Below are 27,519 nucleotides of genomic sequence, written 5' to 3' on the forward strand. Positions count from 1 at the left end.
TGTGTGTGTGTGTGTGTGTGTGTGTGTGTGTGTGTGTGTGTGTGTGTGTGTGTGTGTGTGTGTGTGTGAATATGTGGGGTAAATATCCTGTTTATTCCTTATGAGAGAGCAACACTTGATTCTGAAAACCTTCTGTGTTAATGTGTGGTGGTACATTTCCCTGTTGTTCATTCATCGGCACCATATGCTCTTGTGTTCCTGCATGTTACCTGTCTACAAGAAGTACAGTGCCATCATACAGACTGAACAATGATCAAAGAAAGGAGGGAAGAAAGAGGAAAAGGGAAAGCCCGAGGCTTAGGGAGCAGCTGTTGTTCACAGGTTTTCCCTCTATCAACACCCACAGAGGGCCGCATTCGATCCCTAGGCTAGATTACAGATCAGGCCAGGTTCTGAGTATGAGCTGTAGGCTATAACAGGTACTGTAGGGCAGTCCCTTGACACCTCCATATCATTATCTCCAGTGGGCGTCTGGGATTTCCTCTCATTTGCTCTCTTTAGGTTGCAAGTGGACTGGGGACACAGTAGTAAAGGGATAGTTCACCCAAAAATAAAAATTCTGTCATCATTGAACAACGACAGTACCCATTCATTTTGATTGTATGGACACAAAACCAATGCAAGTCAATGGGTACCGCTCTTGTTCGGTTACCAACATTATTCAAAATATCTTCTTTTGTGTTCTGCAGACGAAAGAAAGTCATACGGGTTTGAAATGACAAGAGGGTGAATAAATGATGACAGAATTTTCATGTTTATCCCTTTAAGCCTAATATTCACTTACACACACATATAGACAAACAAAAAAGAGGATCCAAATTAGATTAGAGGAAAAAATGACCATCTGTAAAATTACTTAGATACTTCTGCAGATTTTCTCGCCAACACACAAAGTGAACTTTGTGATTTGGATGCATAATACCACATACTGAAGTTTTGGTCTGCGTTGGAGCTCAAGTCCAGCACTACATTATTCTAATGAAATCTTCAGCGGTAAAACAGACAGACTGCTGAGGGAGTTAAATAACCAGATAACATCGCTTTCCCACACTAAGTGGGACTGACAGTGACGTCAGCCAAATTAAAAGACAGTTTTGGCATGCCAATAGCAAAATGTGGGACAAAAAAATGGACAGAATAGGTTTCAACAAAAAACTGTATATTTTATATTAAAATAGCTATTCGCAATGAACTGTCATAATACCCCAGACACACTGAATTCACTTACAGCCAGCGATGATGCCCAGTGTGTTGACTATATAGTGAGGTTGCCCTATACTTTAAGATTTCATTTATACTTGCAGTATGCATTTCTCTGACCCACTGATATTTAAACAACCTTTAACCCCTTTATTTGACCTAGCTATATTGCGTCTTATGTTTTTTTTCTCTACTTCTACAAACTACAAATGTATGTTTTTTTCTATTTCCAAATTCTGTTTGCCAAAAGAAAGACATCTAGTTTTCATTCATCTAGTAAATCAAAAAAGCCCTAGTACTAATTCCATTGCTACAGTAAAATCCTCAAGAGGATTAATGCAAATGATTGTTTTATTTTGGTTTAGCAATACATTCATCAGAAATGCTGTTTAATGAATGTTCGTTGTGTGTTCGTCTGTTTTCTGCAAGGCTTTGTTTGAAATTAGCAAATGCTGAGAAAGATCTTTTTATCTTTTTTTTGCGAGTCTGTATTCTTCAGTTCCTAGTGGTGGTCAGTGGTCCCTTGATGCAAACGGGTGCTGATCTATCTCCTGCAGGGGGATTTATGGATTTATACAAGCAGCTTTAGATATTTCTTCCCTTATTCTTCATTTTGCTCACATTATTAATTTAGTTTGTTGTCTACTGAACTTTATAAGTATAGCGCCACAAAAAGCACAGAAGTACAAAATATAAGGCTACACAATACACCACACTTCAAAAAGTTCTTTGATGCCATAGAAAAACCTTTTGGCTCCATAAAGAACCTTTAACATCTGAACATCTATAATCTTCAGATTATAAAAAAGTTAGAAAGAGATGGTTCTTTAAAGAACTTTTGACTGAATGGTTCTTTGTGGAACCAAAAATGGTCCTTTTATGGGATCGCTGTGAAGAACCTTTTAAGCACCTTTGTTTTTAAGAGTGCATGTATGGTCACTTGGTAGTTAACCACGTCTATGAGAAAAGAAAACAACACTCCCATATGGAACATACTGTGTCTACCTTAAAAAACACAAGACCATAACTTTTTATAAAATTTTCTACTCCTCAAACAACAAAAGTCCTCTCAAACTCAAGATGATGTGTCAAGAAAAACAACTTTTTCGTTCTAGTTGATGTAACGCGCATAAAACAACCCACAGCAATTAACATTCTTACAGAGTACAAAAATAATACTTTCCCCTAATAAATTTCCCAGAACAAACACTGTAATTTTACCCTAAATGGGCACTGTAATCGTCCAGTTAGAAGGCTGTTTTGTATTCCTAATTTAATACCTAAAAAAAATCAATGGGGCCCGTTTTCATCCGACTTGGATTATGCCCACCTGCAGAAGGCGGGTGTGGCGAGGAACCGATGTGAAAAAAACATTTAGAAAAAATGTTCTGCACCCTGCAGATGTTCGGTTATCCAAATTATACAACTGCTCCCCGGGCCTGTGGTCTTTTATCATTTCTCCAATCTCTCAGTTTCTGCCTGAGAGCCCTGCATACCTCATCCGACTCCTCCTGAGCTACTTTTACAGTGATGTGCTCATGTCAGATCTAGCCCGAGTTCACATGTCTGGTTTAAACTGGACCTGGGTTTGACAACTGGGATTTGTTCTATATCTGGAAGAGCGAGAAGGAACAGATGCATGATTTTCTCCTGATGAATCTGACAAGCAGCTTATGGGAAAGAAAGTGATAGGGCGGGGGAAGAAAGAGAAATTAATAAACACAATGCTAAGATGGACAAAGTTGGGAGGGTGGCGGCAGAAGGAAGCGCTTATGTTCAGTTCACACATCTGCATCAAACAGATTGACACATCTGCCGTTATCTCGCAACACTTGCAGAAACCAAAAATAACACTTGCTAGGAGCGGGATGGGCCGAACTGCTGCCGCATTTTATATCCACCTGCTTTACACAATAAAGCGTTACACATCCAAAGATGTTGAAATGTCGCCCTTCATAGTATGAAACATCTCATTTTTGATAGCGTCTATCATCAAATAATTGTATAAAACATCTCTTGAGGTTCGGAAACACGTCTGTCCTACAAAAACAATGACAAATCTGTCGGTCTGTGAGGATGGAAGGTTAAGACTGCCAGGCGTTTAATGTAAACGTGCCTCTGAGATCCATAAATCAGTTTGTTTATATATGCGTAAAATATGATGACAAGTGTTAATAAAATTGATCTCTGTGGTCATTAGGAGCGTCCTGATAAAGCGGGGCGTTCGGGCAGGTGCCTGAAATTAACAGGCGATTACGAGGACCCATAAAAGCAGACAGGCACTCTCGGGAGCTTGATGGATAGAAGGGGGCCATGAATGAGAGCCGTGGGATCCACATAAACAACAAATGACAGTGCGATCCAAAGGTCTAAAACCACACTGAAAAGTTTTTGTCTTAGCATTAAAACTAATATATAAAAACATTTAGGATACAGAACACTTGAGGTGACATAAATGATGACGAAATAGTACTTTCTTCTGCACTGCCTCAATTCTATCAGTCAAATAAAAGCACATTTGTGACCATGTTGACGCCTTTGAATGAAAGGTCAGATTTCCTTGAATCCACTGATGCTCACCAGATGCTCTTTGGAACATTCTCAAATCATGCTGGGGTGACATGGATCATCAGATTTTGCACAAACCGACGGAGTCCATGCCAGATCAAGTGCATGCTGTCCTTAAAGCAGGACATAACAAATACTATGAATATAAAATACTATTCGTTATCAACATACTTTGTAATGACAATTAGTAAAACAAATAATAATACAGAAATATTTACAGTAGCGGACCCAGAATTTCCCACCTCTGTAATACGGTATATTTAGCCACCTACATCCTATATCCACAAATTGTGGCATGTTGGCACACATACAGTATGTATGGACTCTCATTACACGTTTTCTACATCACCAGACTTCCTAGTAGTTTGACCTCAATTATGTATACATATATTAAATTAAACTCCACAATTACACATACACTCAAGCAGCCAACACACTCCCTGACCCCTCTTTTATAAACTGATAATATATGGATATATTCACGCGAGAAAATTTCCCTTGGCGCTGCTACAGCAATCAAATGCCGGTCATATTTCATTCCAAGTACATGAATACTGTATACACTACATGCATAGTGTCTTTAAAAGGGCATTCTACTGTATGCTGTTGCATATGTAAGGCTGAAAGCGAAAAGCAGAACCTTTTCAGAAAAGTGATCTCAACTATGTGTAAGCTTACAACACATCTAGCCCCTCAAATCAAGTGGGATTTAAAGACACCGGAAAGAAAGAGGGAGATAGAAAAGATGTGGGGAAAAAAGGAAATAAAGGTTCTAACATAAAAATAAAGAGACCACCCCAAAATGACTTTCAGTTCTTCTGAATGTACTATTTATACGTAGTGTTTACGTCAAATTATTACTTTTGTTTCATTCTGTGTAGCAGTGACAACATTTCTTCCAAATTCCAAATGAAAAGTTTGTTTGCAGATCTTGAATACTGTAAAAAACACGTTTATATTAATGTTTAAACAACACAATACTAATGTTTTACATGTATTTTAGGAGCAGTTAAAAAAGGATGGATTTGGAAATGATTTTTTATGAACTTTTATCTGTTTTTGCATTCTCTCAGTCTCTCAGATTGCTGTTTGGTGACTTTATATAATTCCTGAGGTTTGTTCCGGTTAAACTTCAACAGACACTGGACTGGAATGGACAAAATACCCGTAGAAATGCTGATTGTAGGCAAAACTTTCATGCTTGCATAGTAAATGCTGACTATAGCTTTAAGAAAGAGAGAGACACAGAATTGAAAAAACGAAGAGAGGAAGGACCGGCACGAGCTGCAAGTAAAAATGAAAAATGGGCTATAAAGAGTGCAGGGTGGAAAGACAACAGAGCAGAAACACCAGGGAATCCGAGCAAATGTCACTGTCATTTACCTCACCATCGTCAGACTTTTATGTGAGAGATTGAGAGTGGAGGAGAGGGGAATTGGGCCGGACCTAAATGGAAATGTACATATATCCATCTGGAGGCCAGTTGCAAAGGGCTCTGGGGGGCTTCGTTCATTCTAGCTGGCCCTAACCAGCGACCTATGAGCCAGATATAGACCAGATTGCAAATCCGCCGAGACGCTCGGGCTCAGGATAGAAACAGCTCACTCATTTCTCACCTGCCACTAATTAATTTGAGGACGAATATGCGTATGTGTGTGCGCGTTCCGCTTAAGTTAAATCTGACAGCTGGCATTTGTGTGTGTGTAAGAATGCATGCCAATACGCAAGCACAACCTGCCAGTATGTCTGTGTGTGGGTTTGTAGCAAGCATGTATCCTTACGAAGAACATTTAGTTGATTTCGCCACATTCTCAAAGGGTCACCCTTCACCCAGTTTCTGAAGTCGCATTTACCATAATCAAACCCTGTACAAACAGACATCCTCAATATCTTAATCTCTCTAAGGTCCAGGCGATGATTATGCAACCCCAGCAGGCCTTCCTCAGCTAGTTATCTGCTTTGCTTTCAAAGAGAGCTCTGCTTAGAACCCCGCTGCTCTCAAAACATCTCGGAGACACTTCACGGGAGATTATGCATTATGAACAGTCCCACTAATACGACTCTAAAGTATATTCTGATGCATCGGTTTTAATTAAGAAAGAGCCGAGTCGACATTAAAAATGCATGACTGAAAATATGCGGCTGGTCTCTCTCACTCCCTTTCTTTATATTTCATCCCAACCCTCTGCAGATGTTTTCTGTTTACTACAAAGATGTTAAAAACTAGCTCAGCTAAGACTGTTTACGTCTGTAAACCGCTGATGTCATAGAGACTTAATAAAAACACAGAGTTTACAGCTATTAAATGTATGTGGATAACATAGATCCGATACTTACTGCAGGCCTTGGGAGAGCCTCTGACTTCTGAAAACCTTTGTACAGTTTGTGAAATTGTTGACATCTCCTCTGAAACTCTATCGGAGATTACCATTGTAGAATCTCAGGAGAGAAATATGAGGAGCAGGAGACTCGAACAAAAGCTTTCATTTGGTTCCTATTTCATCTTATTGCGGTCTACGAGGAACAATTGAGATATATATTAAACAGATCTAATTTGTGATATTTCTTTCCTTTGGGACGTACATCCTAAAAGCTGAACGGTTTGAACTGTGCACTGCGCATGAGATGAGCTCTCTCCAAAGACCTTCAGTCTGTTTAATGGGACAAATTATTTAATTTGACTACTTAATAAAGGATGGCACATAACAGGATAAGACTAATGATGGGACACAGACGCAAACAAACAGATTGAGCGCACAAAAACTTGTTTTAAAAATGAGTGCGAAAAATTCACTGCAACTGGATTTTGGAGAGAACCTTTATGCATCATTATACACATTTTGTAAAACATAACTAAATTATTAAAGAGAGACAGAAAGAGACTGACTTTCTTGATTAAAGTGTCATTAGACTAAAGCTGGTCCAAACTTCCCAACACCCCAAGAGAGAGAGACAGAAAGACGGAGCCAAACTGTGAATACAGAAGAGTAAGATATAAAAGTTTGAACGTTTCTCCTACTGTTTTATTCGTTTATTTACACTTCTTCCCCTTGTATTCACACCCGGATTGAAAACACAGAGGGCCCCGAGGACACTTGCAGCACCTCCTGTTTGCCTGTTTTTCAAATCTGTCAGTTCTTTAGTACATCTGCTTAAGACAGACACAGAGACACACACATACGCATTCGTGGCATGCGGCTGCCACAGTTATTTTGGTAGAAGCCGGCAAGCCGCTAGCCTTGTTGACATGTAGTGAATAACGCGGCCTATGTCGAGATGTGATTCCGGTGTGCAGAGCTGCCCGAAAACACGCACACACAAACATACTCTAACACACACATCTTTGTGCAGTGGAGGCAGAGCCAGTTTTAATGTGTGTGGGGGGGGCTGTGATGTCACTATATGGAGACAGTATTATAGAGCTCCTTGATGTAGGGCGCTGAGAGCACTAATATTCATTGACTTGAGATGACAGCGTCAGGTCGGACTGGCCAAACCTTCATCTAGGTATCAATCGTAAACTGATCATTTAAATTCATTCAACTCTTGTGCACTGAGTCACAAATGCTCAGAAATGTTCACATTAAGATTTTAATAATAAATAAATAAAAATTTAAACCTTATATAGGTGAAACCTGAAAGGTCAACAATATACCTTCCCAACAATAAACTACAATTGTCCAGCACATATTGATTTGCGGTATATTAACATACACATACATTCAGACTTCTTAAATCTCAGCATTTAATGTGACATTCATACTACTATTTTCACATTACAATTGACCTTCATCCCCTTAATGGGAGCCAACAGGAGCATTTCAAACAGCCTGCATATCAATGCAACTCCATTCTTGAATCTGGACTTTAAAGAACATTATGTAAAATCACTATACAAGTGGGCTTTTAGCATCTATTCTCTCTCTCCATTTGCATGAGCAGGAGCAGTTCACATCCAGACACTGAGAACAGCACCACTGTACTGCCCTGCAGTCCTCTGAACCGTTTGCTCCACATCCATCCAAACCCAGAGTGCTCGTATTCAAATCCATACTCAGCCCATCCTTTCATGTCCCTCCGGCTCAGCCTTTCTCCACTAGCCAAACTTTTTGACAGACTGGAAAGAGAGAAACAAGGGAATGTCTTGGCTCTAAGGAAAGATGAAAAACAGAACAAATCGAGAAGAGGAGTTTTAACAGTACAGACTTGATGAAAGCATATGGAGGGGGTTTGTGCTCAATTGTTGCTTCGGATTTTTTCCGAATAGAAATTCCTTGGCCTCTCATTAGTGTGTTTGTCGGTGTTTACAGACACAATGTGAATGTGTGTATAGGGGGGTTGATAAGATTCTGTTTAATCTATTTCGAAACATACAGATAGACAGGTATGGTATGTTTTACTCGGTCATAAATATTTACCACATATGTACACATACCAATTCTTCATATGCCTGAACTGACTTTATTTACCTTACGGCTGTAACTGAGAACTAAGCGACATCATATCTCCCTATAATAACCTGTTCCATACATGCTTTACCTGATTTCATTCATTGGAATGGTTATCTACCGTTTAAAGCATCAAAGCTTTAACCATTTGAATTTTAGCATCATTTCACGCTTTTGCACAAGGACCTCTTTGAAGCTGTAGATATCATTTGTTATTATCAAATATGGTGGTCAGGCAGCCTGTGAGAATATAGTCCATATCTAAAGTAAGGCATGGCTCTGCAGCCTCAGATTTATGATTGTTGAGTCTTGGGCACAACGTGTAAGTCTACAATGTTTCATGGGCTTGTTTAACGCCACGTTTGAAGCGTTTCCAGCACCGAAGAGATGTATGGCCCTTGAAACTTTCTTCTGTTGCTCTCTTGTTCTGTCTCTCTGTGATAATAGCAGTATAAAAGAAAGAAAAACAATGCTGGCTAGCAGAGTTGGCCTTGTGTGCCAAGAGCTCCAAACCTAGCCAGGTCTGCAAGTGCTTTGTTGAGTTATGTGTCCGTGCTGTAAAAGCCAGTGCCCCTCTCTCACGGCTAATTGAATCCTCTGAATTGACTGATCTCCAAAAACTGAAGACACAAATTACCAGTGGTCTTACAAAGCACTCCTGAGAAGGGACCCCTAAAAGGACAACAAACTATGTGAAAAACTTTTGTCACAAACGTCAGCCAGTAATTTTCTCCCACTGTGCTCACATGGCCACCAAGGTTGATGATAATAGCAACTTTCTCACACTCTAAATCGACAGTGTTTGACAACAAAATATCGAAAGAAGTTTTTATTGTCTTTATCACCTAGCCTCTATGTATGTATGTATGTATGTATATATATATGTGTTTGTGGTGTGTGTTTGTGTGTGTATGCGTGTGTGTGCTCCTGTCTTTATATCCCGGTGGGGACCTAAACCTGAATGCACACCAACACATGGGGACTCGTGTCACCGTGGTGACCAAAATTGAGGTCCCCATGGTCAAAAAAGCTTATAAATTGTACAGAACAATATTTTTTAAAAATCTAAAAATGCAAAAAGTTTTCTATGATCTTTAGGTTTAGGGGTAGGGTTAGGGGTAGGGGATAAAATATAAAGTTTGTACAGTATAAAAAACATTACGCCTATGGCGGAGATAATAAACCAGACATGTCTGTGTATGTATTGTACATATATATATATATATACTGTATATATATACACATACCTACCTATCTACAGTATATGTATATACTGTATGATATATACATATATACAGTATGTGTGTGTATATATGTATATATATTTATATATACTGTATATACAGTATATATATATATATATATATATATATATATATACACACACACACACATACATATATACTGTATACATATAGATAGGTAGGTAGATAGATATCAATTCATATATATCTATATGTATGTATGTATATGTATACACATACACACACGTACGTATGTACGTACATACATGCTCTCTTTAGGTGGTCTTTTAGGTAAGCTGGCAGACTGAATATAAGCCATAAATTCAAGGTTGGCACATAAACATCAGCCTAAAGCGAAGATCCCACCGAGCCAAATCATGCAAGTGCAGATAACGTGCGGTGCTGTTAAAAAGGTTGCTGATGGTAATGTTGTCTCCTCCATTCAACTGAAAAGGAGCGGAAAGTCTTTTCACAAGGCTTTTGGAGAATAAGCAAGCACACTGTAAATCTTTCAGGCATACGCTAAGTACGGGGGTGTTGCCTCTTGTGTAGCAGCGCGGGCTCATAATCTCTTCTCACACACAGATCATGTGACATATGAAAATGAGGGTCCTCTTAAAGACTGCTCCAATTCTTCCACCATACTTGAGCAGGCGGGCTAGAGGTTTAATAACTAGCTTGAGGTTTTGGGGAATAGCCCATTACAATGTCATCTATTATACACTACAGCATGCGCATTCCTGAGATGTACTGTGAGCCACAGAGTGTAGCCACCATTACACAAAAGAAATCATGTACCTTCCTTTAATAGTTAATTTCATCTTTAATAACTCTGTAATACATCTAAATGGAATTTAATAATGGCTGATTAAAAATGAATTGATTAAAGAAAAGCCACAGTTTCTGTGGGACTTCTTTTCTGCTTAATATCTTCCCTCCCTGTGCCAGAATATTTTTTGTCATGTATTTGTTACTCTAATGGCTTCTGTTTTTGCTGTCCATGACGGATTTCATTTAGCAGCTGGCTAATAGGCCGATAACAAACCTGAGCTATTTTCTGGCACATGTGAAAAGCCCGATGTCTTTTCTTCCCCTCCGGGCATTCCCACAATTCAAGGCCTGGCCTGTACTTCATGACGGACCATAATGTCCAAGTGTTGCAGTGACCCCCACCTCTGAAGTAAATTGGTTGTAGAAGAGTCACAGAGGAGGCTTTGATTATCACCCCACCACCCCTTGTAAAAAACAAGGCCAACTGAAGATGTTGGCTCTCTGGACCGGTTATTATATTGGCGGGGCTGCTGGTGTTGAGTCTGTGTGAAAATTTGAGATCACAAAGGTTGAATGTCTGGACGAACACAACCTAGTGATTACAGAAACTGTCTTGAGAAAATATAGGCGGAGTGGGAAGAAAAGATGGGATTGAAGGGAGCAATGGAACTCTCTCTAAGGTTTTAATTCAGGGTAGTGTCTCTGTAGAAAGCTCAGGTAGACTATAAATCTGCTAGCTGGTGAAAATTAAATGACCATAAACCCAATACTTGCAGAGGAATTGTTTTCATCCTATAAAGGACTTTATTAGAGAGGAGGAGTTTGCTTGCCTCTCATATGTTTCTCTGTCAAACCCCTCACGCCCCCCACATATAGACATTTTGTCAGTATAAACTAAATTTTATCAGTCAGCGGAGACTGAAATATATATATAAACACTTTAATCTGATATATACTTACAATATTTATAAATATAATACATTATCATGTCAAAATATTAAACACAAGGGTGGTCTGACAATAAACTTCAAAGTTAAAAAAAATCTGAAATCTGATTTATTCTCGCTTTCTTTCTTCTGCAGAACACAAAAGAAGATATTTTGGAGAAAGTTGGTAACCAAACCACGGCGGTACACAATGACTTGCATTGGTTTTGTCTCCATACAGTAGAAGTGAACGGGCACCACCGTGGTTTGGTTATCACCATTCTTTAAAATATCTTATTTTGTGTTCTGCGAAAGAAATTCATACAGCTTTGAAATGAAAAGAGGTCGAGTAAATGATGAAAGAATTTTCATTTTGGGGCGAACTATCCCTTTAAACCATCCTGAACTACTTTAGTAGTAACCCGATTTTATAATAACACTGTACTAATATGAAGGCTTTCCAAAAAAGCAAGTAAACAGTACATTAAGGATACACAACATCAGCACAACCTGATTAACATTCATGAGCCAAGCCATCACCACCTCATGACAAAAGCCAGTGGTTAAAACTTATTCTGCTTTCTCAGATGTTCCCTGAATCAATCATGGTGTTCCAACTTTAATAAGCTGAATAATTTGCACCATTTCATTGGATTTTCCCATCCTGAACTCTGATATGATTCCAACACATGTACACACTTTGGCACCCGATCATCATTCACAGAATGAAAAAGCACACTTTCATGGCATACCCTACCCTAAATCACAATATAGTTCACCTAATCACCCGTTTTATTCCACGCCACGGCAAGAGAGGGAGGACACCGGATTGCGGTGGCTGAAATTAACATGAGTGAAAAGGCCCAGGGGACTCCATAATTCAACTGATTTTATAACAGCCTCTCATAAACTCCTGAGCATGACCTTCATTTTTCAAGGGCCGCCCTGCAATCCGTGCGCTGACAAGATTTATTGGCCAGCACTAATAGCCTGGTCTCTTTTTGGTGGCCTCTCATCGATATAATGCTTCCTGGCTAGTCGGGTGAGGTGGCATGTGATAATGAATACGTTCGCTACCTGTGAACGTCCTGGATGATGTTTTGTAATGAAAATGTGAACTCAGACAAAAATGTGGAAAACACCCATTAAAATCCTCAGTCACCAAAAGATCTATTGTTTTCTTCAATTTTGTACACTTTCTGGGTCGTGGCTTTCTTATTTTTGGAGATCCGCCGAGAATCTAATGCACGAACACAGACACCTTTCCTCGCATGTAGCTAACTGACAGTGTTCTTGTGATGGAATGGCTGAACCGTAGAGCCCCTTGTTGCAGCGGATTGTCTCTCTCTCTCGCACACACACTTACACACCCACACCTTAGCCTTGCTCTGGCTCAAGAGATGCAGTGCCACACGGCTCTCCCGCAACTTGATGGATGGCTGCTGAACCTTCCCTCTCCTGCCCCACACAAACACATAATCTCATTTGGGAACAGACTGGACACGCACGCACACATACGGCTGTAATCTTGTTTTGTGGCTCGAGGAATGACACTGTGACAAAAGAAATGGATCCCTATTGGCAGACCCAAGTCTGTTCTATCCAACGCTTATTCCATTCCGTTTGAATCCGTTCGGCTTCAGCCGCATCTCTTTTCCATACCAATGAGGTCTTGGTGATGAGAAGCCGTTTCCTTTACACAAATATGTAAGACTTCGTGCATTATTTATACCGGCCCTGGTGTTTAATCTCCATTTATGCAGTCAAGAGATCAAAACTCACTTAATATTTCAGGCCTCACTAGTGTGCTTTACGTTGGGGCAGAGCAAATGTTAAGAAGGCAAACAAATGCTTGGCGGCGGACTGCGCGCAGGTATACGAGTCTGGTTTTGTGCCTGCTTGAAAGATCTGGGTCACATTTCATGAAACCATCTGGATTTGGAAAAGTATATTACTCGCTTTTAGATGTCATCGCACACAACACAGGTTTATTTCACTATATTACTGGGGAAATCACAAAGACTTCATATCCTATCCCTAAACCTATTCCTCACCTTCTTGATAAATTTAATAGAAAGCGAATTATTAACCTTTTTTATAACTTTAAAGGGTTTGATATGTTTTACTAGTATAGTCAAAGCTGTATACACAAACATACTGTATATTTCATTGCAGTATGAAGTTGTCAGTCATATTTGGTGTGTATTATTTTAGTACATACAACTCACACAGACATATACCAGCTAACATGAAATCAAGACAGACGCCATTTACTTCTTTAATACACATCCGTGGTCTTATTTTGAGTGATTTATCTGGGGACGTTATTCCAAAGAAACAAAGTACGTCTTGATAATCTTTCATCAAATGTACTACCTCACTCATCTTCTGAAATATTGTTCCTTTTCAGTAGACATCACAAATTTCTTTTCAATTCTCTCCTTTAACCTCCTGTCATATTGAATATCCTGTTTCACTTGGGAATAAATCATTTAACAGTGGTAAAATGGTCTGCAAACACCGTTTCATGTTGCCTTTAAAAAGATGCACCAAAGAGCACATCAGAGGCCTATCTCATAAAGTGTGCGGAACAAATGTCAAGGCTCAGGGTTATTTTATCATGAGATGGAAATAAAGCTCAACTTGACTGTTGTTGTGCTATCACAAACTTTGCTGTAACTTTGCATTTTCCGAGATTACAATTGAAAAAAAAAACATTTTTAAATCATAAAACAGCAAATATATTGTCAAAGGGGCCACAGTGAAAATGTAGAGCCTTGTTTATTTAAGACTTCTTTTAAAATATAAACTTGATATTAATTTAAAACACCTTTTAAAACAATAATATTCTAAAAAGTGAGTCACTTTGATTTGCAATCTCTCCCCAGAGAAAAACCTCCTCTGAATCAGGTTAGCCGTGTAGCCTAAGTTACCATGGCGAATAACAGTGCTAAAAAACAATCCACCTTATTATGAGCGAAAAACCACAGTTTGTTTAAACTAAACTCACCCATGTAGCTTTGTGAGAGAGGCCCCAGGCCACAAACATTAACACGGCACAATGAAAACACAACAATTTTACTTTCAAACCAAAAGAGCCGTTCTGAACTTAGTCTGATCCCTGTTCGCCTTCTTTGTGTTGACAGTCAACTATTCCCCTGAGTTAGCCTGTAACAATGCTAAGTGGTGGTCTTTTTTACAAGCGTCTCTTACGTAAACACAGACAGGGCCGGAGCTGCGGAAACAATAACACAAGAGCAGACAAACAGACAGATGTGCACACGTGGTGTCACACAAACACATACTCGCATCCGGACGGTGTGGAGGTGAGATTACATTCACAAGCACGCTATGGAAAATAAATAGATCCAGCTCTAAATTCAAATGAGATGGACCACTCTATTAGCACCATGGTAAAATACTGATATACACCTGTGACACATTAGTCATATTTTATATTGAAGCAAAAATTATGGCAGTATGTTTTTGGCAATCACAAACAGCCAGCATGAACAACATTATTTGACAGAATATTAAAATGTTTATTCTGTATTATTCTTAATATTTATTTTGTTGTTATTATTATATTATAGCCTACTTTTGTTATTTGGAAAAAACACATGTAAATGCTTAAATATAAATAGTATAAAACATATCACAGTACAGACCTTATTAAAAAAAATACAATTATTCAAATTATATATTTCAATGATAAACATTATAATTTATTATATTGTATTATTAATTATTATTAAATTAAATTCAGTATTATAAAGTAAACAAGCTATGTTCTGACGTTCGACAAACATAGGGTCTCCACAATTATTAACCAAGAAAATAAGAGGTTTCACAATTCCTTATGACAACTATCAATGTTCCATGTCTATCATATTGCGGTTGCCACCATTTTATAAAAGCAATAAGCCACTCCAGGCTACGCATCGCACTTATTTCTCCACAGCAAACGCAAATGGGGTAAAAATCACTGTAAGCCTCAAGTGGATTATTGCTTAAGTAAACACTCACTCACACTGATGGACACACCAACACGCAAACAACAGACCGAAACTGCAGGGTTTAGGACAAGAAACTGCAATATTACACTTAGGTGAACTGCAGGAAATGATATAGTCGAGAAGCACGTGTGTGTGCGTCCGTTTTACGGGTTATAATCTAGTGCACTCTGCGAGTTTGGACACCAACGGAATTGAAGTACAGATGGGGGTTAAGCACACACAGCGATGACACTGGCACTTACAATCAGCACAGCGGCACCCAATCAAGAGATGATCTCGCTTTTTCCTTCGCTCCGGCCCCTGCTGCATTTTTTTCCGACCTGCAATCGTCGCTTTCATCATTTTAGCATGATGAACGTTACGAGTGTGTCTCCATAGCTTCAATCATCACTATTCACGGACCACTGTGAAACAGGACAAACCACTACGAGAGAGCATAGAGAACAAAGAGAGGAGGAAAGAGGAAGAGAGGCAATGGAAGAGAAGGGGAGGGAGAAAGACTCCTGGCGCACTTGAGCTATCAAGCTGTCAACGGCAACTGAAAGGACAGATTACTTACAGTAACAGATGGAGGGAAAAAAATCAAAGGGACATTGCACTACTTGCAAAAGGTCAAGTGCAATCGCTACAAATGCATCCCAAAAAAAGAAAAAAATGCAACTGTAATTTGAACTGTTTTCTCTGTTAATCTGGCCCGGCAGAGTATCAAAACCAGCTTTTATATGCTGGCTAAAGTTTCAAAGGTCATTTACATTACTGTTTTACATACGGCCATGTCAATACAAGACACCAGGCGCAAATTAAACATTGGCCTGTATATGCAAATGAAGAGTTGGCCTCTATATTTCAAAGCTGTGCGGTGCAGACTTTATTTAATGATGATCTAGTGAAAACAGGTTAATTATATGCATATGGTAATATGTGAAATGAGATCTGCATTTAATCATTAAATGTATATAGGTTTCAAAAATCTCTCTCTCTTTCTCTCTCAGCGAGAGCTGCTACAGTACGGTCACATGCGTCGTCTTGAATCAGATCTGTACCTGTGACAGATTCGGTCAGCGCTGGCGGTTCAATGCTGGCATTTAACTGACAAGCTCTCCCTAATAACACAGCAATCAAGTCTACAGCTGATCTAATTCTGTCCGGATCTCCATTACCCACACGCAACCAATTCTGTGCCACCGCATGGCGTGTAATTTAATGTGACGTGACCATGATGGCTTGTAGTTAATTTAATGGTCCTGTATTGTGATGAACAGAATATATCACTGCATGTAAATATAGCCTGATTGCTTTATTGGTTGTAAAGCAATTCTCAACCGTCCGGCCACTTCAATTATTAAGAATATTTGTAATGTCATTTTAAATAATAATTTAAAAGTAGTAACTAAAAATAGTTCACTCAAAAAAAATCTGACATCATTTATTAACCCTTGTGTCATTAGAAACCTGTATATCGTCGACGTCCTTCCAAAAACTTTGATGTTCAAATTCGCAGTTTTTCAGGAAATGGAAAAAACACTGTACTTTTATAAATGATTAAATACTGTATTGTCAAAGTTTACTACTTTATATTGATTGGATATTTGCAAAACCCAGTGACAAACATAAAGGGTGACTAATAATAATGGTTTGTGGCAAAAAAAATTAAAACCACAAAATACAGTGCTGTATGGAGATATGAGGTTTCAGAAGGACGGCAGTCATATTCTCAGTGACTCTTTCTTCAGTGAAACAAAATAGAAGTTATTTTGAGAAATGTCTAAGTGGTTTTGCGTCCATAGACTGGAAGTCAGTGGGGGCCAATGTTGTTTTGTTGCAACGTTCTTCAAAATATCTTCTTTTGTGTTCTGCAGAAGAAAGAAATTGGTTTCAAAGGACATGAGGGTGACTAAATAATGAAAGAAATAGGTTATAGGTCATGTTTTGTGTTCAATGAAAATAAGCTTTGTAGTAAATCATGAGCTGAGTGTACATAAACACAGTAGATGTGATCACCACTTGCATGGCAAGTTTTTGTGCTGCACGTGTCCGAAGTGGGTGATGTTTTGGTCACGTTGTATGTAAAGCACATGCAAGACAGAACGAACCACAACAGACGATGCCGCACTGACCAAAGCCCAACCTCCAAACCACTTACACACACATGGTCATCTACGAAACACCCCCATACAAAGCTAGATATGTGCATGCAAACCAAAACACAAACACCAGGCACTGGCAGATATTTGATTCAAATGTTGATCTTGGCTCAATTTAAAAAGGCTGTTATAACTCCAGGCCTATTTGTACAAAATTGGCTAGAATCCATTTCATCGGTAAATGACACTCATGTTTTTCAATGCGTTTCGTCGCCTCTCATCTAGAGAAAGAGAGAGATTATGGAAATGATTAAAGAATGAATCCAGACTGTATTGCTGTATGCATTGCTTGAGCCCATTAGTAATTCCAGATATAGCCTTTCCAGTAAATTTCACCTCTGAGTGCGGACTCCCTGTAATCACACAGATACTATCTCCAAAAGTTGCAGGCGGTAAGGGAAGACGTTCTCCCATCAGACACATTATTTGTGTTTACACCGAGTGAATGTACAATCAACTAACAGCAGAAAACAGTCCCATTAATGCAAATAAGCAAACAAGTTTGGAGGGAATTCAGATGAAGGGCACGAGGTGTTGAGTGTGCTTAAAGGCCTTGATATATTACCTTTCTGGCAAGCAGGAAGGCGGCGTCTCCCACCTGCATTAAGTCAAATTAACGACAGCTTGAATGTCTCATGTGCAACAGGACATAGAAACACCGGTGTCGTCCTGTTACCTGTCTGGGACAGACAGTGTGGTGTACTTTCCTGCTGTGTGTGTGTGTGTGTGTGTGTGTGTGTGTGTGTGTGTGCGTGTGTGTGTGTGTGTGTGTGTGTGTGTGTGTGTGTGTGCGTGCGTGTGTGTGTGTGTGTGTGTGTGTGTGTGTGTTTCTGTGCGTAAGGAGATTAGGGGGATGTAAGTAACGTGAAACCAGACCACACATTTACGAGGCCACTGCACTCGATCCCTCTCAACACTCACACACACACTGACAGAGAACAGTAGAGACCTTTCTCTAGCCTGTTAACAGGGCCCTCTTTCTAGTCTCTGTCTCTTTTAGCCTTTCCTCCACTAGACAGAAAAAAAAGAGAGGAAGAGGAAAGAGAGAGACCATCTCAGATGTCAGACGGCAAGGAGTGAAATCAAACACGATCAAAAAGAGCCGGGTCTTTTCACGAGGAGAAAAACACAGGTAGTTTTCATGGCTGACTTCCCCGGAGGGAATTGTGAGGTGAAGAAAAAATTAAACGTGTCCAGAAACGGGAGAAACAAGCTTTTTCAATTCAGCTACAAGACATTTTTATAAATACCACTTTATGTTCTCCATCATTAATTTAAAAGCTACATGTGTGTGTATGAGGCAAGATGTACCAGTATGGGAAGAGGCCTGTACTCAATACTCAAACCTAATATTGACACAATTACTGATTTAAATAGCAAATCCATCCAATACAAAGTCACACAAAAGTTGTCAACTTTAATTTCTAGTAAACTCTAATTTAGTTCTAATCTATTTGAATAAGTTACATTTAAGACTATTAACAGATGCTTATGTCCATAAGTGTTGTTTACCATTTCAAAGCAGAAATCCACTTCTTATAATTATTTTTACACAACCCCTATATTAAACAGTTACATTAAATGAATCACACTTCTCTGCTTAAACGTCCACCCCACTTCACAGCAGCGGAACACTCATCAGTGACTCAATCAAGTGGCTGGCGTCCGCTAAATGTGTCACATTTTCCCTCCACGATGAATGACAGCCACAGAGCTACAAAATGCTAAAATGATACAAAAAATCTGAAGGTTACATTAAATCAAAGATTTCAACAAAAAGACCGTTGTTCTGCTGCAAGCAGAAAATAGAAAACATGCCTCAAAAATAAAATGACTATTTCTTATAGCATATTTGACACCATTACACTATGCAACAACCTTAATGGGTTTGTGCGATCTTGGTTACTCCTGATAATGCTCAATAAAAAAAAATGAAAAAAATCTAAAGGGCTGCTAGTAAATTGTCAGCAGGGATATACGTAATGACGCCGGGCTTGATCTCGCCTCTTGCCAAAGACGCTGTAATTGCAGACTGGTAATATTGAAGAACTCTTTAGCTCAGCGCCCTAAAGAAACAGCCTTCATCTGAATAGACAACCAAATGGATGGAGAAAGCACTAGAGCTCTCAAATAAAAAGCAAATAAATAATTATCTAAGCAGAGTACTTGGACACACAATACATGTGCCGGGGCAGCAAATGGAAGCTGTTTAAATATGCATGAGATGTCCGAAAGAAACATAGCCAATAGTATTCCTTTCACAAAGAAGTGCAGACACCTAAACACAGCACATCGGAGGGCTGTTCAAGGGGGCAGAAGAGAGAGAGGAGGAGAGAAAGGCAGGAAAGAAGCTATGCGAGATGTCTGAATTTGAAGAAACACTGATAGAGGGAGAGAGTGATACAGTTTGAGGTCTCCCAGTGCTTTATTGGTATTGCTCTGTCTAATTTCATTTTCTTTTAAATGTTAGCAATTATTTTGTATGTCTTTTTCCATATGAACATTATTTTGCACTGTTTGTGTTGCTGCACTATTTTCTATGTATTTGCAAATGCGTAGCCAAATCAAAAATAAGGTTTTTGTCACGCAAAAATGAGAAAGAATATAGAAATGGTTTAATCAGAGAGATGTAATCTCAAAGTAATGAAGGTGTGTGTTTTTGAATCGTGAGAGCGAGAGAGAGAGGAGGGGGCGATCTTGCGGCATGTGTTTAAAGGGCATTGTTCTGGAATGCAAGGGACGGCACACTTACACCATGTTAGATAGGAATCAATAATGCATTAACCACCTTAGAAAACACATGAAACGACAGGGCAAGTGTTCTTTTCCTGGCAAATCTGGACAATGAAAGGGCTGACTTCATTTTGTATTAACCTCAGCTAGCACCCAAGCGCTCTTTAGGCCAGGGGACAATAATGATACGGATTGATTATTTCACGCATGTGCCCTGAAAATTGAAAAGCCGTTCCATGCCTACCGTAACAAAGGGCATTTTAAGCTTTAAATAATGGCCTACGCAAACAGGAGAGTTAAAGCAGTATGGGGTAAGAAAATTAAGATAAGACCGTTTGAGATAAGAGAGAGAATGAGTGATCAGACCAGTTTTCACTGCTAGATTGGTCCAGACACAGGAATGTTAAGTACGACCTCCTGCCCAGATGTTCCCAGACTGTCCGGCACGTTAAAACATGACACCGCAACTAACATTCCACCTTTTCCAATCTTTCCCCCTTTCTGCTTCATCTCACTCACCCCGTCCTCCCATGTTTTGATAAAGAGCTTGGGTCAATCTCCAGCTGCAAGCCTACTGCTGAGATGGAATAGCTGTGAACCAGAGCCACGTGTGATCCCATTGGATCTTTAGACACACATACAGACAAAGGTCATTCACATTAACACCCACATCTGTCCTGCAACTACGCTCTAAAAGATGTGCCAACGCGTCCGCAGCATGGCGTCTGCACCTCAGGTGGTCTGGCGAATGAGATATGCCTGACTGAAAATGCCTTCGTTTCGCTTTTAGTGTTACATCTAAATGACAGTCTAAAACAAAACAGGTCGGTACAGGGATGCAGTAGCGTCAGGTAAAAATATATAATACATTAAAATACAACATTCCAGCATGATAATACTACAAGTAGGCTGAACAATGTTGGTGAATAAATGTTGGTGATAAAGCTTGACTATTCAAATATGATTTATTATGAAGATATGTCACTTACTTGTTTGTTGTACTTGTTGATGGTTTGGCTACTGTACTCAGAACAGTGATCTGATCCGATGGATATGTTATCTCCATTGCCCACAAATGTGTTAGCCGGTGGCAGGTCCTGAACGGCTTGATGCTTTTTCCCCGCCGTGGGTGACTGTGGGTGCAGCTGAACAGTGGGCAGAGGTGAGCTGGATTTGTAATGCCGGGCCAGATCAGGGCTCCCGGGGCCGCCGTTGACCGACCTGTAGCGGCCCATTCCTGGACTGTTAGAGAGTTTCTCATTAACGCCATCGTAGCGCTGGCCATTCGGCTTAGATGCTTCAACGGTGACAATGCTGCTGTATAGAGGTTGTTTTGACTTTTTCTTATTCTTGTCTTTCTTGGGTTTCTTGCCTTTGTCATGTTGCTGAGGTGTGAAAAAGTCCTCGTGGTCTTTCTTTCCTGCCTCGTAGCCGTTCTTGTTCTTGGGTCTGCAGTAGCGGGCCAAAACTACCACAAGGATAATAAGTATGACTGTCATGATGCCCGACACCACACCGATGGCGATGCTCAGGCGTTGCTTTCCTAAGTCATAGTTGGGGTCACCAGCGATGTCGGCATTGAGCGGCGTACCAAGGCTTCTTGCGATCTGCCCCTCCACGATGGTCGAGTTGGAGAGCGTTTCATTGACGTAGATGTGCACCAGTGTGGTGGTGCTTTGTGATGGAACTCCGCTGTCATTTACTTGCACGACCAGACGGTGCAGGCCAAAATGTTTCTTTTCTAGTTTGCCAACTAATGAGACCACGCCAGTCACCGCATCAATTTCGAACAACTTAAATGGATTGCCGCCAACTATGCTGTAGCTAAGATCAGCATTGACTCCTGTGTCAGTATCGGTCGCCGAGACAGTCCTGACCACCGTTCTCACATTGCTAGAAGGGGGGAGAAGTGTATATGAGCTATTCATAGGAAAAGTAACAGTGGGAGGATTATCGTTTTCATCCATCACAAAAAGAGACACCGTGGCCGTAGCAGACCGGGGCGGATCACCTCCATCAACAGCTTTGACACGGAACGAATACGTGGTTTTCTGCTCCCGGTCAAAAGCCATGGTGGAGTAAATGGTGCCTGTATTGTTGTCAATAGAGAAAATATCCTCTTCCTCCTCAATGTACAGACTCATGTCTGCATTTTGTCCTTTATCAGAATCCATGACTGTTACCATGCCAACGGGACTGTTGGGTTGCAGGTTTTCCTTTACGTAGAAAGTGAAGACGTCCTGCATGAACTTTGGTTCGTTGTCATTTTTATCTGCCACCAGAACGACCACTGTGGCTGAGCCCTGCAGAACAGGCATGCCCTTGTCTTTGGCGATAACTTTGAACTCGTACCTCTCCGTCTGTTCCCTGTCAAGTATGGTGTTGACACGGATGTCACCAGTGTCGGCATCAATGGAAAATATTCCACTCACAGAGGAGTCCAGGGAGTATGAGATCTCTGCGTTTTTGCCGCTGTCTGCATCTAAGGCCACGACTGTGACCACACGCTCACCAGGCGCATTGTTCTCGGGAAATGAAACTTCAACTGTGCTTTTGCTAAAAACTGGTGGATTATCGTTCATGTCCCCCACTTTCACTATCAGTGAATTGTTGCTAGAGAGACTAGGGCTCCCGGAGTCAACGGCAACAATGACCACATTATACTCCTGCACTGCTTCATAATCAAGAGGTGCTGACGTATGGAGAAAGTACTTCTTTTTATTCATTTCACCCTCGACCTCACTAGCTGGTTTGAGCTGAAAGGGAACATCGCCCACTACGGTGCACGTCACTATACCATTCTGTCCTTTATCTCGGTCCGAGACCTGGACCAGAGCAATGGGGGTGTCAACAATCACATCCTCTGCCACATTCGCCACACCGTCTTTAAGATAAATGCGTCCTATTTTTCTTATGTCTATGTTAGGAACGTTGTCATTTTCATCTTTTATGTTAATGACCACTGTCGCCTTGTCAGTCTTAGGGGGCTGACCACGGTCACGTGCCATGACCGTAAAGCGGAGCTGGCTCACATCTTCACGGTCGATTCGATGCAAAACGCTGAGCCAGCCAGTGCTCTCGTCCAGCCGCAGCAAACGTCTCACTGACTCTGTGGCTGCCCCGAAAACGTATTCAATCTGTCCATTGACCCCAACATCAGTATCGCCCGCTTTGAGCTGGAGAATGGGTGCACCTGGGGAGCTGTTTTCTGGCAGGTCTGTCTCATACACGCTTTTCTCAAAACGAGGGGTGTTATCATTAACATCTGTGATCATTACTCTAAGAATGGCTTGTGAGGAGCGTGGGGGGTCGCCCCCGTCTCTAACGCGCAAAGTCAGCTCATAAGAGTCGCGCTGCTCTCTATCCAGAGCGCCTTTGATAATAAGCTGCGGCTGCTTCTCGCCGTCTGTGGTGTCAGCAACTTGAAGTTCAAACACGCTGCTACGGCTCGCGCCCTCGTCAAATCTCCGCTTGCCTGAGTGAGTGTCAACACCGCCTGTGCCTGAAGTACCGATTCGTCTGACATCGCCGTTGTCCTGAATTAACTCGTATCGCTCTATTCCGTTCCTACCGAAATCTCTGTCGGTGGCCGTGGGCAGGAGATAAAGTGTGCCAATCGGTCTGTTCTCCTCCACTGACAGAGTGAGAACAGGAGAGGGAAAGGACGGCGTGTTGTCGTTTATGTCTAAAATAATCACTTTCCCTTCAAAGAGATCGACCCAGCTTTGCGCGGGTCCGATCACGGACACTTCGAAATCTATAAAACACTCGTTCTCATCAAAAATCATCTGACACTGCGGCAGCTTCTCGCGGTCTATCCGTCGCTCGTTCGTGCTCAGGTCACCGGTCATGTTGTCGATTTTAAAGTATTCGGAGCCGGACTCGAGGGTAAAAGTCACATCCATGCCGGCAGTTATGCCGAGGTCCGCGGCTACATTACCGACACGGATATCGGCAGGACCCTCTTCAGCCAGGCGGTACCGGAGCACTTGCTTGGCTGCGGGCTGACTCAGCAGCTGCAAAATAAGAAAGCAGTAGCTTAAACAGTCCACAAGTCCTGTAGTCCTCATTCTTCCTTGCGATGTTTTTTAAGCAAAATTAATTTCGTTTAACAGTTTTTCGCTTGCTAACAAATAAACCCTTATTGCTTGGGTTAAATCGCCTGTTTCTCAGTGCATGTGTTTTCACGACCGGAAAGCTCTCTGTGGTAGGCTAACCAAAGTCAGGAACACCGCATATCTCTCGTCTTTTTCCTTCTAATGTTCCGTTTTTTCCATCGGGTTGTCCTTCAAAAATGTACACGACATTAAAATAATGTCCTTTTCTCTCACGCAATACATTAAATGTTAAGCTTGAAATAAACATGCCAGAAATTACTTGCTGAGACTACTCCGTCTTTGCCATGACTTGACATCGCCGAAAGTCTTTTCATTAAAAGCTGCAAAGCCAGATATTCAATCCATTGCGAAATCAACGAAACGCGTTTTTAATCCAGCTTTCCCAGATCCCAACTCTCTCTCCCACAGATGATATCCCACCGCACAAAACAAAAACTAAAATATCAGCACAGGTGCGAACTTCTTCGCTCCGTGTGCCACGGATATAAACGATGAAATAAACTCTCCGTGTGCCTTGTCGGTACACAGAAGCGCACAGATTTCTCCAGTCCACTCAACGTATAATAGTTCTCTCACTTGCGTTAGAGAGTGGGAAAAAATCTCCGCAGTGCCACGGTGCCGTTAAACGTTAAGGCAAACCACAAAACTAAACGAAAAGGAGTTATAATCCGGGCACAGATGCTAGGAATGTGTCATGAAAATTCCAGCGCGAGGACCGTCCCTCTGCCCAGCGCGCGCCTCTCACCTGCAGCAGAAGCGCGTGTGTATCTGCGGCACTCTGCGCGCGAGTCTCTCTCGCTCTCTCACTCTCGCTCTCTCACTCTCTCTCTCTCTCTCCACCCCCTTTGTGCTGCGCTCCCTGTGCGACAAACAAAGCTCAACTTGATCGCTTAGTGCCTGAGGAGGGTCTACTCTGTTTTTTTTTTCACGTTTATTGGTAAATATGATTTAAATTGTTTAATGTCCTTAAATGACCATTTGGCGACCGTTGGAGACGCGGAGTTACCGGTTAGATCGAGGGGGTTATGTTATTTCAGTAGCCTAGAGCCAGTTGATGTTTTTTTAATGCGAAAATCATAATAGCAAATTCATTTCTTAGTGGCTTTTAATTCTTCGCAGTAGCAATCAAATGAATAATTTATTTGCTTAATAACAGTAACGTGTCTGTTAGCACCACCATCCAAAATGAAGCATCGATGTTAAAATCTACAATACATTATAGGATCAAAGTGTCATTATGCGGTCGAATAAAACATGTAAATCTTTTTTTTCCTTGGCTATACTCCTCCTTGGTTCGCGCTTCCCAAAGTCAATTCATTATTCCATTCCGCGCTTCCAAAAATCGTCTCGGTTTCGGTGCCCCTTGTGGCTTTCCCGGTCGGTAAGAATATAAATGCGTGTGGTGAGATTTTTTCCTCGCACTAGTAAGTATGCGGTGTACTCCTCTACTACTTCACACTCACGGTGCTCCATCTTTTGTGGGCTTTTTGCGCAGAAAAGGCACCACGGACAGCGACGCTCGGTTGACTCACTGGTGTAAAGAAGTGAGTGCGGTGACTCTCCTCCGTGACCAGAAGTCTGATGGGGACCATCAAATGCACAGAGCGGTTTTACATTACCCAGTTATACACCTGTTTTAGTTAGTATCCTGCACACCTTCGTTTTGTCTTGCAGCACATTTAACATGCAATGAATTTGAACAGTAACTTATTCGAGGCAGGCAAATCCTAATGTGCTCACTTTACTTTCAAACGTGGAGGGGCTGTTTTTATAGCACGGGTGTAAGTGTGCGGTTTGTGCCCAGCTAAATTGTGACTGAGAGGGCTGAGCTGACTCTACCCCCAGTGTGCAATGAGGGTATGCGAGTTTGGGCTATCTCGCCTGCATGAAGGAAGCCCCCGCTAGTCGTAATGTGAACAGTGCGCCAATTGTCGCTACACAGCGCCCTCTGTCGTCGTCTTGTAATTATAGACAAATTGGCCATTACAGTCTGTATATGTTGGATTGGATGTGTGTATGTACAGAGCGGGATTCACCACATATATCTGCATGGATTATAGTCTATATCTACTCCCTTTCAATTTGCGAGTCAAATTCGGGCACCATTTTCACTCCTATTCCCTGCAGTCCGTTTCTCATTTAAAAGTACTGTCACTCATTATGGCGTTAATGACATTTGAAATGAGTGCTTTCAAAAGCCACTAGAGGGTGTTACCCTTTTTAGTGCGGAGTGAGTGCACGGAAGTTAAGAGGTCAACTTTTTAATATAAAGTCATTTATTTCTAGGCTCCTCCCTAGTGGATGTTTCAGGTTGAAAGATATGAAATCATTCACAATATTAGTATATTTTGTAGCTAATTAAAAACTGAAACTGGCATACAAAGCAAAAAATACAGTGAGAAAACATTTCAAATCGATATGAGTTATATTCTGACGGCAACAAGCCTACAGCCAAACTAAAATTACATAAATTCAGTATTCCATTAGTTGAGATGTAATTCTTGGAGTTAGTCAAAGTTCACACAAAATGAAAATTTTGTCAGCATTTACTCACCCTCTTGTCATTTAAAACCTGACTTTCTCTCTTCCGCACAAAACAAAAGATATTTTGAAAAATGTTGTTAACTGGCAAACATTCACTTGCATTAGTTTTGTTTCCATCCAATAAAAGTGAATGGGCAGCAGTACCGGCATATTTTCTGAAACCTGCGACCCTTTTATTAGTTATATTTCTGATTATGCAAATTCTGCTTCTGTTGCCGGTCAATCTGATCATTAAAATGTCATTATGATCGTGACTTGATTTTGATTAAAATATAGAGTAGCCTACAAGTATGCACACTGTATGTACATAATTTAATTGTAGCGTTTCGTTTGTTGATGTAAATATGTACAAAGGTGATGATTTTTATGTGTTAATTTTTACTAGACTTTATATTAAGTATTGAGGGTGTTTTCTTTTTTTTTGGGGGGGGGGGGGGTTGGGGAAGTGTGGGGGAATAATGTTTCTTTTCTTCTGTATCTGTATCCTTTCATTGTTATAAAAGTTCAATAAAAGATTGAGCAAAAAAAATGAAGGGGCTTCAAAATATCTTATTTGTGTTCTGTGGAAGAAAGGAAGTCATACAGGTTTGAAATAGGGTTGGGCGATGTCTACCAAATTGGCATCGGACGATGCCTACAGTGAAACATCGTGATGGACGATGACATCGGGGGGAGGTGTTATATCAGTTTGCTGGATGGCCATCTGCCAAAACATTAAAAACAATTATATCAGGGCTCCAGACTGCCACCAAATCGCATTTTGCGACCCGTTTTCAAGACAGCGTACTTTTCAACAAGTATTTGCCC

General features: G+C 40.8%; 1 protein-coding gene across 7 annotated transcripts in view; it reads right to left on the bottom strand.

The window, feature by feature from the left end:
* The window catches only part of pcdh7b (protocadherin 7b), a 118,213-nt gene extending 93,242 nt beyond the window's left edge, over window positions 1-24,971 (bottom strand). For 3 of the 7 annotated variants that reach the window (XM_057334355.1, XM_057334370.1, XM_057334361.1), the window contains exon 1: window positions 21,040-24,969. In XM_057334355.1, coding sequence (XP_057190338.1) covers window positions 21,040-24,120 — 3,081 coding nt within the window. In that variant the 5' untranslated portion in view covers window positions 24,121-24,969. Of the gene's footprint in view, window positions 1-20,573; window positions 20,676-21,039 lie in introns of those variants that run through there. The other 4 variants (XM_057334379.1, XM_057334347.1, XM_057334337.1 and 1 more) reach the window with 4 other exon arrangements.
* Between the last annotated feature and the right edge of the window lie 2,548 nt (window positions 24,972-27,519).

This window comes from Triplophysa rosa, linkage group LG1 (assembly GCF_024868665.1).
Source record: "Triplophysa rosa linkage group LG1, Trosa_1v2, whole genome shotgun sequence".
Taxonomy (NCBI): Eukaryota; Metazoa; Chordata; class Actinopteri; order Cypriniformes; family Nemacheilidae; genus Triplophysa; species Triplophysa rosa.